The 17,888-nt window shown below is 36.0% G+C and overlaps 1 protein-coding gene across 1 annotated transcript in view; it reads left to right on the top strand.

The window, feature by feature from the left end:
• Positions 1-17,888, top strand: part of htt (huntingtin) — an 88,725-nt gene that overhangs the window by 27,743 nt on the left and 43,094 nt on the right. Inside the window, exons 19-26 of the mRNA XM_071585390.1 lie at positions 1,654-1,775; positions 2,319-2,504; positions 3,203-3,495; positions 7,110-7,245; positions 7,581-7,741; positions 14,100-14,248; positions 15,038-15,204; positions 16,600-16,890. Of these exons, the coding sequence (XP_071441491.1) occupies positions 1,654-1,775; positions 2,319-2,504; positions 3,203-3,495; positions 7,110-7,245; positions 7,581-7,741; positions 14,100-14,248; positions 15,038-15,204; positions 16,600-16,890 (1,505 nt within the window). The remainder of the gene's footprint in view (positions 1-1,653; positions 1,776-2,318; positions 2,505-3,202; positions 3,496-7,109; positions 7,246-7,580; positions 7,742-14,099; positions 14,249-15,037; positions 15,205-16,599; positions 16,891-17,888) is intronic.

Below are 17,888 nucleotides of genomic sequence, written 5' to 3'. Positions count from 1 at the left end.
CATAATGAAGACTGTGCTCCTTCCATTTATGCTTCTTCTTGTGACTGCTGGAAAAATATCCTAAGTTGATATAATTATATCAAATAAAATACTCCTATGCTAGTATTTCTGTCAACAAGAGGACCATCTGCTTGTAGGAGGAATGTTGTCTTAAGAACACCATAGCTCAGAGAAGACACTAACAAAGCATGGACTTTGTTCATGGGAATTTGAACAGAGTCGACTGAAATACTGGTGTAGAAGTATTTTCTTTGTTATAAATGTACTGAATTAGGATATCTTTCTAGAAACATAAAGCTCTCATCTTCAATTTCTTGTCACTGTTTATTGAAGTTGTTGAAACTAATAAGGTTACAGCATTAAGGTTATCTACTTGTTTTCTGTTGTGGTTCTTTAATGTTTAGGTTCAATGTTTGATGGTGCTTACTTGATATTCTAAATACCTATCTACACCTACTCTCTACCCTATATCTACTCTCAATAAAGTTGGTAATGTTTTCCAATATTCTACGTATGCAGTAAACTCTCAGTTTTCTGTGCTAATGGATGCATGATGATGCACAGATAATCAAAAACCATTGATAACATAAATGCAGTGAAAATATGGTCGTGATATGAACAGATTCAATTCATATTAATTCAAAATAGTTTTTAAAAACAAGTGTCTGTGATTTGGAAACAAATGAACTAACCTTTTTCATTCATTGCGATTAATTTGAGTTTTTTTAGAACTGGAAAGTGCAATTCTTTCCTGTTTTTCAGCCATTTTTATAAGGGTGGAGTTATATTTTTAGAAGAGCACAACTATTATCAAGGGAATAGCGGCATGCATTGTCTGAAAGCTAAATCAATCACATTGCCAAGAAAAAAAACTAATGACCGATGAAGGACAAATATTGATAAAGGATCACTGACACATAATCATATTTGTCATGTGATACTGATTAAAATAATGCAGTATCGTTAATTAATGACTTACATCCTGCATTGTTAAACTATATATTTGCTCGCCTAAATGGAGAATATGGAATTCTCAGGGCTAATGAGTGCGAGGGAAAATGATAGAGAGGAGGTACAGTTAGTGCAAATATGTTTGAACTAAAACTTTTCACATGTTAAACACTGTTGGCAACTCTTCATTTTGTGATCAAAATAAAAGCTTTTAAAATAGTGAAGGTATTTCAAACTTGTGTTTTTCAAAAATTAAAAATTTGTTGAAACAAATTTTTTTTAAAAAGCCAAGGAGTTTTGAATTAAAGAAGGAGATTTCTTCATTTTTTTCTTTTTCAAATAGTACAATTTCATTAAGGCTCTGAAGAGTGTAACTATCATGCTGTACTAGAATATACTGTACTGCACTTGTATGTCCTGAGTGCTTATATAAATACATTTCCAGAGTTTATTTGTACCTGAATGAAAGTTTGTCCTCCAGTTTTGTCAATTTATGCTGTATGCAATAATAGTTGAATTTCTGATTGGTTTCTAAATCCATTCTAATAGAAATTTCGGTGATTAAGATGTATATATTTCCAAATATGTTTTTCTTTCAAACAACTAAGAAATTAAAGATTTTATTGCTGTCATTCAAATTATGTAACCTCAGTTAACATATGTTTTTCTCATGCTCTTACTTCTCTTCTTCTTATGGAACAGATAAGGAAGATAAATTGGAAGAGAGAAAAGGAGGAAAGGGCTCATACTTCAGTCTCTCCACCATTACCCCACATTATATGAAAATCTATGACATCCTCAAGAGTGCATATGTAAATTATAAGGTAAAATGCTGAAGAAAGTATTCATAGTGCATTTGCTTCTTTTTCAGGTCTAATTTAGCCTCTTGATTGATTTTGGAGATTTCTTTCAATTCTTTGAAACAGCTGTTGTAGACTGTGATATCATAAAATTTTATTTCAAATTACTCTATGTGAAATTTCACGCTTCATGCATAGTTGTTCATTTGATTGATTCCTTTTTTTTCTTGATAAAATGTTATTCTATAATGTGCCTAAGTAACTAAAATGAGGGCATCTACATTTAAACATGATTACTATGAATTTACCAGCATAGACTTTCAAATATAAGTTGTTATTCTGCTGATAGTTCAAAATAAAATTTGTGTTGACATTTTTAATTTAGCAAAAATCGATTTCTTAAACTTGCTAGCCCTGTTTTCAATTGTATTGATATTTTTCTGCAAAATTTTGCATATTATACCATTGTCTCAATGTGAAGAGTTACAGCTTTCGATAATATTATTATGAATTTGAAGTTTCTCTCATTAGGAGGTAATTTACTTGGTTCTCTCGCAATTTTTTTAGATAACCCTAGACCAGAATGCCAGTGAAAAATTTGTGCGACTCTTGGTAATTACTTTGGAAGCATTATCACAGTTACTGGAAATTGCTTCCCTGCATGAGATAGGAAGGGGTGCAGATGAATTGTTAGGACACTTAAAATCTACTGTCTCCTTAGCTCCAACTCCCACTGTGACCTGTGTTCATCAGGTAGGTGAATGTTATCTGTATTTAAATTCTTCACTATTTAAAAGAAAATGTTCCTGAGAAAAATATGCATAACTTTGTGGTAATTTTATAATTGAGTACACTTTTGTTGTAGTTATTAGGAAAGGGCAACTGCGAGCTTAGGTCATTTTTGCCATTAGGGACAGCTGAGTAATTTTGTGGAGATTGGATGCTCAGAAAATGTGGGAAGGTGGAGAGAAATCCAGTGTAGGCATTAGCCTTCTCCCAACTAAAGACACCAAGAGGTCCACAGTTTAACACACCGTCCAGTAAATGGCATATTCCACTTTGAATGCTCTCAACATAACACCTAATTAAGGGAAAGGATAACTCCGGAAAATTCTGCCACCATTGGGATTTGAACTCAGGCTGTTTGGGAAGTCAGTACACTAGTCACCATGCCAAACTAATCCACAAAGTTATGCTCAATTTATTTGGTAAATCAATGTGTCATATTTATGTTGCAGTAATAATTAATGGTTCCAGCTTCATAAAATTAGTTGATTTCGGATTATAGATAAAAAATTGCTTTCCAATCCTGTATTCCTGGAATTTGCAAATAAGTAAAATAGATCTTAACTTCATAAATGCTTTTCATTTTCCACAATGGATATGTATATGGATTGCTCTCAGTCACCTTAGAGTTATTATAGTTTATTTATTTTTGTACTTTCTTATAGCTTCTAAAATGTTTGTTTGGAAGCAACCTCTGTGCTCAGTGGGAAGAAGATCAGGCAGTCCTTGGAATTGGTCTTGAGCATCAACCTCCCTTATCGACTCGACAACCAGGTGATGGTTTCTACTCAGTCTGCTTTCAAAATGCTTGCCATGAGCTGGCACATTCTTTAGGGAGGCCCATTCCTTTTGTGACCGATCGCATGTCCCTGACTTCACAAATGCCCCCCAGCGCAAGCTCTCTTCCACCTGGGACTGCTGCATCCAGTATCTTAAGCAGTCGTGATGAAGGACCAGGGTAAGATAATATTCAAAATATTTGTTTAAATAATGATAATAATTAATTGATCATTAAGTATTTAAGATGCAATGGATGTCATATACATATGAGCTAGGGCAATAAAAATATAGACAGCTACTCATCAAAATACAGGAGCAGAAACTGTTATGAAAAAATTCTCATTTACTAAGTATAATGTAACAGATACTAGCCAGGGATGTATAATGATTTTGAGTTTAGTAAATATAAATACTACTAAAGAGTTTTGCTGACACTTAACTTAAAGTACAAACCCCTTATCTGTGGACTTGGTATTCTTGGTCCACTGGACTCAGAAATTTCAGAAATAATTAGCTTTCAAGCGTATGCCTTGGTGATGATAAAACCTCATCCCCTAGTACTTAGTTCAATGTTCATCTTTTTTCACCTTTTTGTCCCCCTAGTTCATTAGATATACTTAGGCTATTCAATAAATCTTAGAAAATCCATGCTTCGGCACTCATAGTATCGGAAACGATTTGCTTTTATTAAGCTTCATCTTTCACTTGACGGCTGTTCAATTTTCAGCGATCAATCACTTAGTTTTGTTTTCATGGTTGGTTGAAGCAAACAAAATTTTTTTATTTAGAAAAATGAAGGAATATGTTTTATGTGCCGTGATTTAATGCTTCTATTCTAAAGACTCAACACTTAAAGAGATCAAAGCCAAGCTAGATGAAGTTCATGGCACATCTACTCCTTTATATGCGACTGTTTGTAATTGGGTAACTGAGTGTAAATGTGACCGTGTATCCCAAAATAATGAACATCATCCAGGAAGTCTAGTGGAAGTGACTTCCACCAAAATGATTGACATAATCCACAAAAAGATTTTCAATGATTGACCAATCAAAGTTTGTGAAATAGTTGAGGGCACAGTCATGTTACAAGGTACAGTGTTTTCAATTTTACATGCAAAATTGGGTATGGAAAAAATTTTAGCAAGTGCATTGCCACATTTGCTCTCAGTGAAGAGTAATGCAATGATATGGATTGATTTGGAGACTAGTTTGGCACTTAACCATTGCAGTCATGATTAGTTTTTGTGTTGATAACTGTGGATGAAACATGGATACATTACTGCGTTCCAGAGTCAAAGGAACAGTTGGTTTCTAAAGGTGATCTGGCTCCAAAGAAGGTAATGACAGTGAAATTGGTCGACAAGGTGATCACCACGGTTCTTTGGGCTGCACCCAGAATCATCCACATTGATTATTTGCAAAAAGGATATGAAAAATGGAGAGTATTATGCATAATTATTGCACCAGTTGAGCAATGAAATCAAGAAAAAACATCCTTCTTTGGCAAAGAAAAATTCTTTTCTGTCAAGACAATGGACAGGTGCACACCTGCACAGTTTCTACGGCAAAAATTATGGATTCAATGCTCAAATTGTTACAACATCCACTGTATTCACCAGATTTGGTCTCCGGTGACTTTATTAATTTCTAAACTTGAGAAAATGGCATGGTGGAAAATAATTCATATCAAACAATATGATCATTGCCAACATAGATGCCTATTTTGAGGACCTTCCAAAATCCAACTTTTAGATGGCTTAAAAAAGTTGGAGAAACACTCAAAAAAAAGTGTATCGGGCTCAAAGGACATAATATAGAAAAATTAAAAAATCTACCCAAAATAATTTGTTTTTCTATTTCTTCCTAAGGACTTATTAAATGACCTATGCACAAGGTCTGTCCAAAAAGTATCGCGAATTTTGAATTTCCACGGGTTACGTATATTTGATTTTTTTTGTAGCAACATGTATGGTACTTATGTCTCTCCCTTATGCTGAAAAGTTCAGCCATTTTGAATGTTCCGTTAATTTTTGACAGCCGTTTTGCTGGGACCTGTTTTGGCTTGTCTTCGATTATTGCCTGTTCCAAAAAATGGATCAAAGAATCTATATCAAATTTTGTGTGAAAAATGAAATTAAGTGCGCGAACGCATTCCAAATGTTGACTGTGGCATATGGAGAAGCTTCCTTGGACCAAAGCAACATTTAATGGTGGTACAAAATGTTCTTAGAGGGCCAAGAAGATCTGAACGATGAAGAGCGTGCCAGGTGCCCGAGCACGTCAACGACAGACGAAAACATAGATGAAGTGAAGAAAATAGTATTGGCCAATTGTCGAGTAATCACCGTTGGAGAAGTTGCTGAGGACCTAAACATATCGATTGGCCCGTGCCATTCGATTTTTACCATTGATTTGGGCATGACACGAGTCGCCGCGAAATTCATACCAAAATTGCTCAATTTCGACTAAAAACAGCAATGCAAAAACTTTGCAAAAGACTCTGTCCGCAATGACCCAAATTTGCTCCAGAGGGTCATAACTGGTGATGAATCATGGATTTATGGTTATGACATGGAAGCTCCCAATCATCCTAATGGAAGCTGCAGCACGAGCCAAGACCGAAAAAAGTGCGCAAAGTTCGGTCAGATGTGAAAGTTTTGCTTGCAGTTTTTTCGATTGCAGGGGTTTGGTGCATCATGAGTTCTTACCACAGGTAGAACTGTAAGTAAGGAATATTACCTGCATGTTATGTGCAATTTGCACAAAGTAATCTACCACAAATGCCCGGATTTGTGGAAGAACTAAAATTGGCTTTTGCACCATGACAGCGCCCCTGCTCACACATTGTTACTTGTGCACAAATTTTTGGCAAAAAACAACACATTAATGATGAGCCACCGTATTCTCCAGATCTGGCCTCCAGTGACTTTTTCTTATTCCCGAAACTGAAGAGGCCCATGAAAGGACGACTCCACGGGACGATAGACGAGATAAAAACTGCATCGAAGGAGGAGCTGAATAAGATAAAAAAAATGATTTTTTTAAGTGCTTCGAGGATTGTAAAAAACATTGGTACCAGTGTCTAATATCTAATGGGGATTATTTTGAAAGGGACAAAATAGATATTCATGAATAAATAAATAATTTTTGAAAAAACACATTATTCGTGATACCTTTTGAATAGACCTCATATATCTAGTAGGATTTGAGAATTAAAAGTATCTGTAATTTTTACCTTGGTATTCAAGTGTTAATTTAAAAAATTAACTTTAATTTTTCTTTATACATTAACCTTAAATTCAAAAGCAGTGATGTCAGTTCATCAAAACCTTAGGAAATCATGTAATGCTTATCATCAGTAAAAAGAACATATTCTGAACTTGATTTAAAAAGAAAGGAAATTGGTGATGAAGTCATTAATATGTATGACAAGAATATATTCCATCTATGAGATGGTGAAGAATGAAAACAAATGCAAAAATTACATCTACAGAATGTGAGATGATGTTAGTCAGCATGGAAAAAGTGTTAAAATTGGGCACATTATGGATCCATTAAATATTTGGGTATGATTCCTAGGTATGATGATTCTCTTGGCAATCCCAATTCCATGTTGATTGAAATTATAGTTCACCCTATCTTAGTAGATGTTTAATTTGCTCTGTTGCTGTGCTAATATATATTTATCTCCATGATCAATGTAACATGGATACCCAAGCTATGATCTTTTCAATGAAATATCCCTACAGGTGTTTACTCTTGATTTGTTTCTTTTTCTTGAAACCTTCTAAGATGGCTGAACTCTTTGAAACGAAGAAGTGAAAGGAAAGTTTCATCTATTTTTAAGAATTTCGGGAGAAGTTCAGACAAGGCATCCTTGGCATCCTACATCCGTCTCTTTGAGCCTATGGTCATCAAAGCACTGAAGGTATTTTATTATATTCCAATTCTTTGCGTACTTGAACAAAACTTATATTTATACATATAAGAATTATTAATTTTCCTAAGTTATTCAGAAGATTTTCCATTTATTCTATTTGTATGTAATAAATTAGTTGATCTTAGGATAAATTTTTACCTATACATTTTTCATGTGTGATATGGTAGTTCTGATTCTTTATTTTCTTGTAGGTTCTTAATTTCATTATTTATGACTTTGTAATTTATACATAACTTAAGTTTGCTAAATAGGTTATTCATAAGATTAAATCATCTGGTAAAAAATTGGGTAAATATAATTCTTCTTTATTCTCTCATATGTAGCAATACACTGTAACCAGTGATGTGCAGCTTCAATGTCGTGTTTTACTTCTGCTAAGCCAATTAGTTCAACTGCGTGTTAATTACTGTCTCCTAGATTCAGAGCAGATATTCATTGGATTTGTGCTGAAACAATTTGAGTTCATCGAATCTGGACAAATTCCGTAAGAAAATGATAATATCTTATATTTATAGAAGTGCCATAATTTCATATTCAGAATTAGTGCACTGATGATATTGATTATATTTGTATCATTGTGCCTATGAGTTGTTGTTAGTGATATCTACTTTCAAATGAATTACAAAAAGTTAATATGGTATATGTCAGTAGTGGTCATTCCAACTGCTAGTGTCTACATATGGTCATTTAGTAAAATGTGTGATTATCTCATATTAGATGAATTAAACTTAGGGCTTTTTTCAGGCCTAGCATGAGCTGGCTGAGCTAGTCTACTCGTTTATTAGTGAAAGTACACATAATATATGTCATGGCCACACCCACATTTTCAGTTCCCACTCGTCCTCATCAGGCTCTGACTTGATTTTTGTCCCACACAGTCACAAAGTTGCCTGCTTTGTTGCAGGCCAAGTATATGACCCTGTACTGCTTTCTGCCTACCAGCTGATTTCAACCCAATTGATTCACTTCCCAGCTAACTTCCTCTTCCCTTCCACTTCATCTAGCCCTAGCCTGACTCGCCTCTACTCATTCCCTCCTGCTAATCACCAGCCTCTATTGTGCTCACCTCTCCCTGTCTCACAGGGTTCATCACATTGGACTAAGTCTCATGAATTGTATGCCATATTCAAAATATTTTTGATAATACTGGTTACTTTCGAAGTTTTTTTGATTGGTCTCTAATGTTTGGAGAAGTGTTCCATGTGGTGGTACGTCATGTGTGAGGTATGTTACAGCAACCTGTGGTAGTTCCCAGTTCAGTGTAACGGTGACAATAATGCCTAGCACTTTTGACCAATAATCGTGAAGTTAGGATGTCATCTTCAGCAATAGAGTTATGCTGACATACGTTTTTACCAAGAGCAGTGCATCTGCCATAGGTGGTGAAAATTAGGATATGATGGTTTCCACTAAAATTTCAGTCTGGTTTCATGTGGTCATGATTCTCTTGTTGCACATGATCATGAGCCTATGGATTACATCAAGTTAGACTGTCCTGCTTCAAGAGAGAATAGCAGATGCAGTAATTTGGCTAAAGCAGCAGGAGAGTGGTAGTGATATTACTGGGGTAGTCTAAAAGGATATGAAAATGGTAGTAGTGATGTTGCAGCTGTCCTTTCCTGAAAATATGCCAGACTTGTGGTAAATTCAGCTAGCTGTTGAGTTCAAGGAAGCCAAAATTTGGGTAGCTATTGTCAACAGGAAACTTCAGTGACCAGTGTTCATAGATTCTGTAACTTCAGGCTTATATGGTTGCAAGTAAGGATCTTGTATTTCGAAAGATTGAGTGGAGGGGGTCTCTGATTTACTGCAGGGAAAAAAAAACCCAGCCACATGAAATAACTTTGAACAAAATTTACAAACAAAGAGTTCACCCAAGTCCTGGCTTCAAGCTCAGAGCATTTGTTAAATAAATTACAGCCTATAAGCCAACCAAAGATTGTCAGTCATTTGCTAGTTTTAAGATGAGGTGGAATTGCAAAGGGTTAACAGTATGGACTTAAGCTATGTTTTGCCCTTAAGATTCTTTTGTGGAAGCATATGTTAACTACTAGGTGCTGAAATGCAGAAGCAACTAGCTGGCCTAATGAAGAACCCAAAGCCATACTTGCCCATAATTTTTTACTACTTTGAGGCAAACAACCACATAAGAGCCTGACATCTAGCCACCTAGGAGTCAACAATTATGGGCAAGCATGGTTTCCTGGCCTTTATTGGGCTGGCATCTATCTCTGGGGGAATTTTGTTGATAGTGACTAAAATCATAGAGAGCCGTTTGATGTATTGGAGGTTGCTGATAAAAAAGTATTGGCAACTATATTACTGAGATGTTTAATCTCAGGCTGGATAACCAGAGAGTGTTTAAGAGTGGCATAGAGTATGTTCGCTTTTCTAAGTACTTACAGGATGAGATGAAGGACAGTAAGGAAAGGTTCCTGAGACCAGCTGATTAACTGGAATCTGAATAATTTGGTTGTCCTGTACGACCATTTGACAGAATTGTACAAGTTCTACCTTCAAGTATTTCATGCTAACAAAAGCTCTTAACATTGTTTCAAGGACGGTAGTTTTCTTTGTTGCATTAAAGAGGAACAGGATCTTTCTCTCAAATGGATCAACAATTATTCAGCAATCATTATTTCATAGAACTGGAGTTCTCACCATGCTGGAAATGTAATAAAGTACATAATTGATTTGATCAAATTTTATTATTCTCCAGCCAATGATCATGGAGGCTATCCTCTCGCTACTTTGCCTTCCTGTGCATTTTCAAACCATGTGGATCTTCTTACTTCAGTTCTGTGGGATGCTAAATTTTAAGATGAAGTGCAACTTTCAGAGTATGGATTTCTCCAGGGAGGCATGAGGTCCCTCTAATTTGGCTTTGAGTAATATTTAGAATGTGTTATCTTCTGAGATGATGTCAGTGCATCAATTCAGTCTTTCTAAGGTGAAAGCTACTGCACATTAATAGAAACTGGGGCAAGAAAATGCCTCAAGAACTGCTCCCCCACCAGTTGGCTGTTCATTTTGTGCTTATCTCCTCTGCTGACTGTGATTAAGGTTTAGGTGCCATGAATTTAATCATGACCTTTTAAAATTGAAGTTGAGCATTTAGCTAGCTGACTGCCCTTCTGTTCCTCAAGATGAATAGGATGTCTCCCAAGAGATACAACTTGGAGGCATATGTTGCCCCAATGTTCAATGCCCCTACTCCACTGAATCTCCTGACCTGTAAAATCCAGTGCACTTTTCAGGATAGAAAATCAGTCATGTAAAAATAACATATTACAAATATATAGGCCAAAAATTTTTTTAAATGTCATGGATGTGTGTGCTTTGCAGCATTGTGTATTGATTTATTTATCTTTAGAAAGCATATTTTGTATTATTAATGAAGTCACCATTTTTGTGGCAAACTAGCCCCAGATATGGCTTTCAGTTGCTACAGATCACTAGTAGATTTTGAGCTAAATTAGTGCACCAAATGTGCTGGCTTCCTATATCAAGATCCCTGGCTCAGGTCCTGATGGTGTGAGAGAATGTGGTGGATTCTGGTCTATTCTTGGGTAGAACATTCAATTACAGTACTGTCAGAGCTTCCATCCATAGCATTAAAATGTGGATCCCTTGGCCTCTTTCTTTAATTTTAAGTCAAAGCTAATGACAGGTTGCTCTCCTTCCTCTGCTCCTTATCATCCTTTTATCTTACCCATTATCCCTGATAGTATTAATAACATCAGCCATTATTCACCTTCTGTAATAACTACTACTAATCTGGCCAATCCTGATCATCCTTAGTTGGATGAGAGTAAATGAAAAATGATAATCATCTACTTCACTTACATTTTCATATTTTAGCAATTAAAAATTTCCTATCTACACTTTACCTATGAGCAATGCGCTGACTGACATTTGCACAGATTAAGTTTAAGGTGGTCTATCACTATGTGAGTTGTAAAAGTACAATCATATTTGATTATTGAAAATAAACTTTTTTAATCTTCCTTTATTTTACTGCCAAAAAAGGTGTTTATATGTGAATGCTTCAGTGACTTTGTTCGTTGTATCAAAATAAAATAAGTTATTACTGTTAAGTCTGTAATTAAGTTTGAGGATTCATGGTGGATGTAATTGCAAAATGGAAGAAATCAATATTACTTAACAAGAAATAGACAACACATTCCTGGGTACAGAACGCAATCTAGTGTTTGATGATTAACCAAATGCACACATCATGAGAGCAGCTTGACCAGTCATTGCAATATAAAATTTTCTTGTTAATTGAGAGAAATGATATTTAACACTTGTGATTTCCACTATACTATTACTATAGTGTAAATCACGAATGTTAATTATCGTTTCTCTCCAATATGGAAAGTTTTCACTAGGTTAAGTCTGGAAATGTGCCACTTGTTGTTACAAGGTTTGTATAAAAAGTATCGGGAAAAGTTAAGGAAAAAAGTTTTATTTTAGATGTCTATGCAATAGCTCAAAATTCTTCAAGTACATCCCTCGAGTGTCGACACACTTTTGCCCATGGCTTTTCCACAAATCAAAGGCTCCCTGGTTGGTGGATTCTGGAAGATCCTGAAGGGTATGCTTGCAAGCTTCTTTGATGGCATTTGGGTCCCATGGTGGTGTCCTTTGAGGGAGAATTTCACTTTTGGGAATAGGTGGTGCCAATTTGGGACTGTAAGGAATTTGGGGAATGGCCACATCTCGTTGCAGGTCTTTGCAAGCAGACCCTTGACTCTACTTTTGGTCATCTTTCAAGGCCTTCAGGACAAGTTGAGCGCAGATCTTCTGCATCGCCAAATTTTCATTGATAATGATGTGCCCTGTGAGCTTATCATGCACACGTTCAATCATTTGCTGCATTTTGCGCTTGCATCAAGACACTCAGCAAAGGTACACTAAAAACACGATCTAGCGTGAACAAAAGCTCTGAGGCAATTGGTATTTGGCGCATGTTGAAGGTCAGACCCCCAACCACTGACCCTGTGCGGTGTGAGAGCACTGCAACATACTACCTTGATCAAAAATTTCCCGGAATTTATTCAGAAAATTAAAAATACAAGTTTATTCATCTAAATCTATATTGTCCCCTTCAAAGTAATCCCCATCGACTGCAACACACTTATGCCAGCGCTTGATCCAATCCTCAAAACATTTTTTATATTCGGTTTTCGGTATGTCCATCAGTGCTTCCTGCGATTTTTCCATTACTTCCTCTCGGCTGCTAAAACGCGTTCCCCGTAATGGTTTTTTAACTCGATTGAACAGAAAGAAGTCACAGGGAGCCAAATCAGGTGAATTCGGTGGCTGTTGGATGGTATTTGTTGCATTTTTCGTCAAAAAATTACGAATAATGATAGCACTGTGCGACGGTGCGTTATCATGGTGCAAAATCCACGAGTTTTCTGCCCACATTTCTGGTCTCTTTCGGCGAATTGCTTCACGCAAACGTCTCATAACGCCCAAATAATACTCTTTGTTTACTGTCTGGCCTTCTGGCAAAAATTCATGATGCACTACACCGTTGTAATCCATGAAAACCGTCAGCATTGCCTTCTTTTTTGACTGAAAACGACGTGGTTTTTTTGGTCTCGGCTCATTTGGTGAACGCCATTCACTTGCCTGATGTCTGGATTGCGTGTCGTACTCATAAACCCACGTCTCGTCTCCAGTAATGATCCTTTTGATGAATGTGGGATCGGATTCAGCCTCGCAAATCATGTCTTTTGCGACGTCAACACGGTCTCTTTTTTGCATGAAATTGAGGTCTTTTGGCACCAACTTTGCTGCTACACGACGGAAACCCAAATCATTAACCACAATGTCTTGGGCGGATCCATAGGCAATGTTCAAGTCCTCCGCTATTTCTCTGATGGTTAATTTGTGGTTATTGACCAACATTTCTTTTACTTTATCAATTTTTTCACCAACTTTCGATGTCGATGGTCTGCCACTGCGTTCATCATCTTCGATTGACTCACGACCACTTCTGAACCGCTCGTGCCACTGGTAAACGACCGTTTTTTTTAGAGAATCGTTGCCGAAACACTTTTCCAACATTTCCAACGTCCGTGCGCCACTAAATCCGTTTTTTACGCAAAATTTAATACAAGTTCGTTGTTGCAAATTTAAATCCATTTCTGCAATTGTAAAAAATCGCCAACACACACAGAGATAGATGTACTCTTGGCTACGTAACTTTTGCAAATGTCAAGTTATGACACTAAGATTTAAAGGGAATATCAACAACAGATGTACCAATTTAACAAAAAAAACAGAACTCAAATCGGAACGATGGGAGCGCCACACGGTGGTTATTCCGGGAACTTTTTGATCAAGGTAGTACAGTTACACCAGGAAAAATTTGTTCCCAATACTTTTTATCCGTACCATGTTATTAATTTTCCCATACCATGTATTAGTTTTGATTGCCATAGTCATGTAGAAATTGAGCCTTCATTGTTCATTTTAATGAATATCCACTGAATTTGTATAACCTGTAATACATTGACCTTACCCAAAATTACAGTAATTTTTTAACTATCAATATTTTATAGCTCGCATGCTTGATAGACTTGCCCATCTAACTGAAAAATACTATAAAATATAAATTTTCTTTCAAAGTGCTGAGCAGTATGGTACCATATTGAACATAAAATCTTTACAGTGCAATAGGGAAACATTTTTCATCTTCATTTGACATGATAATGTAGTGCCACTATATTGTTAAATATTAATTTCCTAAATCATGAGCAATTCCCATTTGTTCTCTTTTGCTACCTAAGTCCTTATATTAATTAATAAATGCAATTAATCCCTTTCAGACAAGCAGAGGAACTTATCCCTTGCATATTTTATTTCCTCGTTCATTTGTCATATGAGAAGCAACATTCAAAGGCAATAATAGGAGTTCCAAAAATCATTCAACTATGTGATGGCTTAATGGCCAGTGGACAGCCTCATGTTACTCACTGTAAGTACTACAATTTCTTTCCATCACCTATCTTCACAACTGTAATTGAATTAGCTGTAGCCTTATGTTGATTCCTCACCCTACACTTCATTTAATAATGCAAATTTATGTTAGTTTCTCTTTATTACAATTGTTATGAATGAAATGAAGTATGAATTAGTATCGTAATTGGCCAGCATATGATATATCCCATACATGAGCTAATCCTATTTAAATGCCTTCAATCAGCAGCAATTAATAGTTAATAGCCAACTAGCCCATCGCATCTTGTTTAAGAGGTAAATTTTAAGTTATTTTGTTTACATGATACTCCCCATATATTATTAGCATTTTGAAAATAATCTAGTTAAAGTTTCAAAGTTAGTCTTGTGAACTGTGTTGATACTATCAGAAGTCATTCCATTCAAAGTCAACAAATAGTCATTGCCTCATCATTTTTGATTGTGATGGAATTTGGCATTTTAATGCCCACATTTCTTAATCCCAAGCAGTGTACTTTATTATTGGAAGAATTTCCTTGAGATATTGGCAAATGTACACTTAGGGACCTTTGGAAAACAATAATTCTCCATAGTTCTGAAATTTCATTGCTAAACCCACCATATATTGGTTATGCTTTGTCATGGCTTTATTGTGTCCTGGTTCATTTCTTTTATGATCAACACTGTAAAAACTAATATGATGATATTTTAGTCTGCCAAAAGTTTGCTTTTATCTTGTCTTTGTAATTCTCATCCTCAAAAGTGTCGGCTCTATTTATCCTGTTAATAAATTCAATGTCCTTTGTAGGTGTTCCTGCATTAGTTCCAGTAGTGGAAGATGTCTTTGTGGTAAGAGGAAAAGGATTAGGTGGTGGCGGAAGTGGCTCAAGTACCCAAGCAGCTGAACTGAAGGAACTAGACACACAACGAGAAGTTCTATTTTCTATGCTGTTAAGACTTTCCGAATATCCTCAGGTAACTTCAAAGTTGTGCTATAAATAATGCAATTAAATAATTTGACTATATTTATTTACAAAATATGAGGGTCCGAAGGGGTGGTATAATCCATACGGTGGAGTGCTGGGGGTATTGACCAGGGAGCCCTTTTTCAATTCCAGTGGCCACCTCAGAACACCCTCAGTTTCACCCAACCCATGTGATTTTAGTGTCATTATTTTAGTTTTTGATCTTTCTTCAACCAATCCGTTGCATATTTTTCTACTTCCTTCTCTACTGTCCATCAGAAATCCATGCATTGCTCATTATTCTTCAATCTATCCTACGCATCATTCTTAATTCTTTTCTCCAGCTTCTTAATTCTTAGTTGCCAAGAGTGATTCCTGAATCTCTTTTTTGCAAGAATACCATAATTTTGGTAGCTTCTTACATCATGGCTTCTTCCATCTTCATTATTACTTTTGAAAGTGTCTTGTTTGCTACCACTATTTTTACTGCTGGCAGAACTCCAAAATGCTTCTCTCCTTGTTTTATTTTATATATCTACTCATATTTTTTTTAAACTAATGTATTCCAAAAAATAATAGTTTTTCTCTCTTCACATTTTTTTCTTGTCACATCAGTTCACTCACATGGCACAAGATCAAAGCACAATCTTGATATACACCAATGTAGGCTGTTTAAGACTTACTATCAATTTGACAACTTGACATTAAAATTTTTCAACAAGATCCCCAGCAAGACCTCAGTAAGCTGCAAAAGGCTCAAAAATGTCGTTGAAAAATTGTGGTGCACCAACCCCCTGTACTCGATCAATGAGTATTTTGAGGTGGGCTTTGAAAGTATTGTATTTAAGTGTACTGTTGTCCATTCTATACTTGCTCACCATCTTGTTATATCATTGTACTGTTTGACGGCGTCCACATAGATATCTGCACGTATATGGAATAGATGAATAAAGATTATGATCAATATCATAGTCTGTCATTAGAATGTAAATTTGTATCACTACAGTATATGTTGGTTTTGTTGTTATATTCATCATATTGATTTTTTCATTATATTGTAGGAAGCGTTGCAATACTCTTTCAGAGCATTGGACGTACTGCTACATTTACATTTACAGAGCCTGTGGGAATGATCTTGCAGCTTTTGTTCCAAAAGTCCCATCTATGGGTAATTTCATTGAATGCAAACCTAAGATGGCTTACTTCATTTCATGAATCTTGACATAAGTATTATTATGTCGAGAGACCTACCATGTGTCTGGAGAGACCAAACAATCTAATCCCTGATTTCAACTGAATTAACACATTTGACTGATGCACTCTTAGCCATTTGGAAATTTTGCCCTTTATATACTTGGAAAGGAAATATTACATGCCATGCTTACTACTGGAATATCCATTTCAGGTTCTGGACCTCCTTGCAGTGGTAGTGAGAGAGAGTCGGACGGAAAGTGAAGAGCTGTGGCGGCGCTGGTCCCGTAATGCTGCAGATGCCGTCCTGCCCCTTGTAGCTTGGGGTCGGGTGCGTCTTGAAGGGGAAAGAGATGAGAGAATGGCAATGTATGGACCTGGTTGCCCTCAAGCGTCTCTCCACCGGTTCCTTGCTGCATTAGCACCTCCCGTACTACGTCCTGTGGATCCATTGTTGCGAACCCTGTTTTCCACATCTAATCATCCCTCACAAATGGCTGCCATTGTAAGCCACCTTTCTGGCCTTTTATCTACCGTTTCTCTTAACTTATATGTAACCAATTGCGTGGTAGTTAAAATGTTTTCAATTATGTATCTGGAATTTGTAGCAAAGGCTTGTATATAGTTCTTTGTAATGTCAATGTTGATGTTAGAAACCTTGCATCATTCAAAGTCAACATAACTGAAATTACCTTAATGGTACATTTTATTAGCTGTCCTGTTTGAATTGGTTTTAAATTCAATTTGAAATCTAGAGTACTTTAAATAGTATGTAAAAGCTTACCTCACTTTTTAATTTAATAAGGTTAATTGAAAGCACAGCATGAATTAACTTTTCATGGGGTGAGTAATGATTGTGCATTTATTCCTGTGACAAAATGGTTGGTCCTTTAAAGCTACTCATTTCTATAGTGTGAATTTTGTATATGTATTTCAGGCAAAGATTTTCATATTTCTAGGTTGAAAACTAACCTTGAATATCAAATTGGATTGCTTCAAATACAGGGGTAGTTTGAAAGGTTCTCAGAATCATCACCATAAGTTAGCGCTAGCACAATAATTGTCTGACTTCAAAGATGGTAACGGATGGAATAAATTGAGATTCAAGCTCTGATTAAATACCTTGTGAAGAAATGTATGAAAGTAAAAGAAATTCATACAGACTTTCAGAACACTCTAAGGGAATCTACTCCTTCATTTTCAACTGTTGTCAAGTGGACAAATGAATTTGTTTGGTCAGGACAGCTTAGATGATGATCCAGTGATCATGATCCATGATCAATGGTAAGGTAAATGTGCCACTACCCCAGAAATTATTGCAAAAGTTCATAATGTTCATGGAAGATCACTGACTGAAAGTGTGAGAAATCACTGAAGCTGTAGGAATGTCATCTGTACATGCATATCACATTTTTAATGGAATTGGATATGAGAAAATTATCTGCTAGATGGGTGCCACACAAGATATTTTGTGCCCGTTTGTGACCATGGTTGAAACTTGGG

This window comes from Hetaerina americana, unplaced genomic scaffold, assembly GCF_022747635.1.
Source record: "Hetaerina americana unplaced genomic scaffold, ioHetAmer1.1.p SCAF_2, whole genome shotgun sequence".
NCBI classification, from domain to species: Eukaryota; Metazoa; Arthropoda; class Insecta; order Odonata; family Calopterygidae; genus Hetaerina; species Hetaerina americana.
The sequence above is the reverse complement of the archived record's forward strand: the minus strand, read 5'-3'. Positions and strand labels throughout refer to the sequence as shown.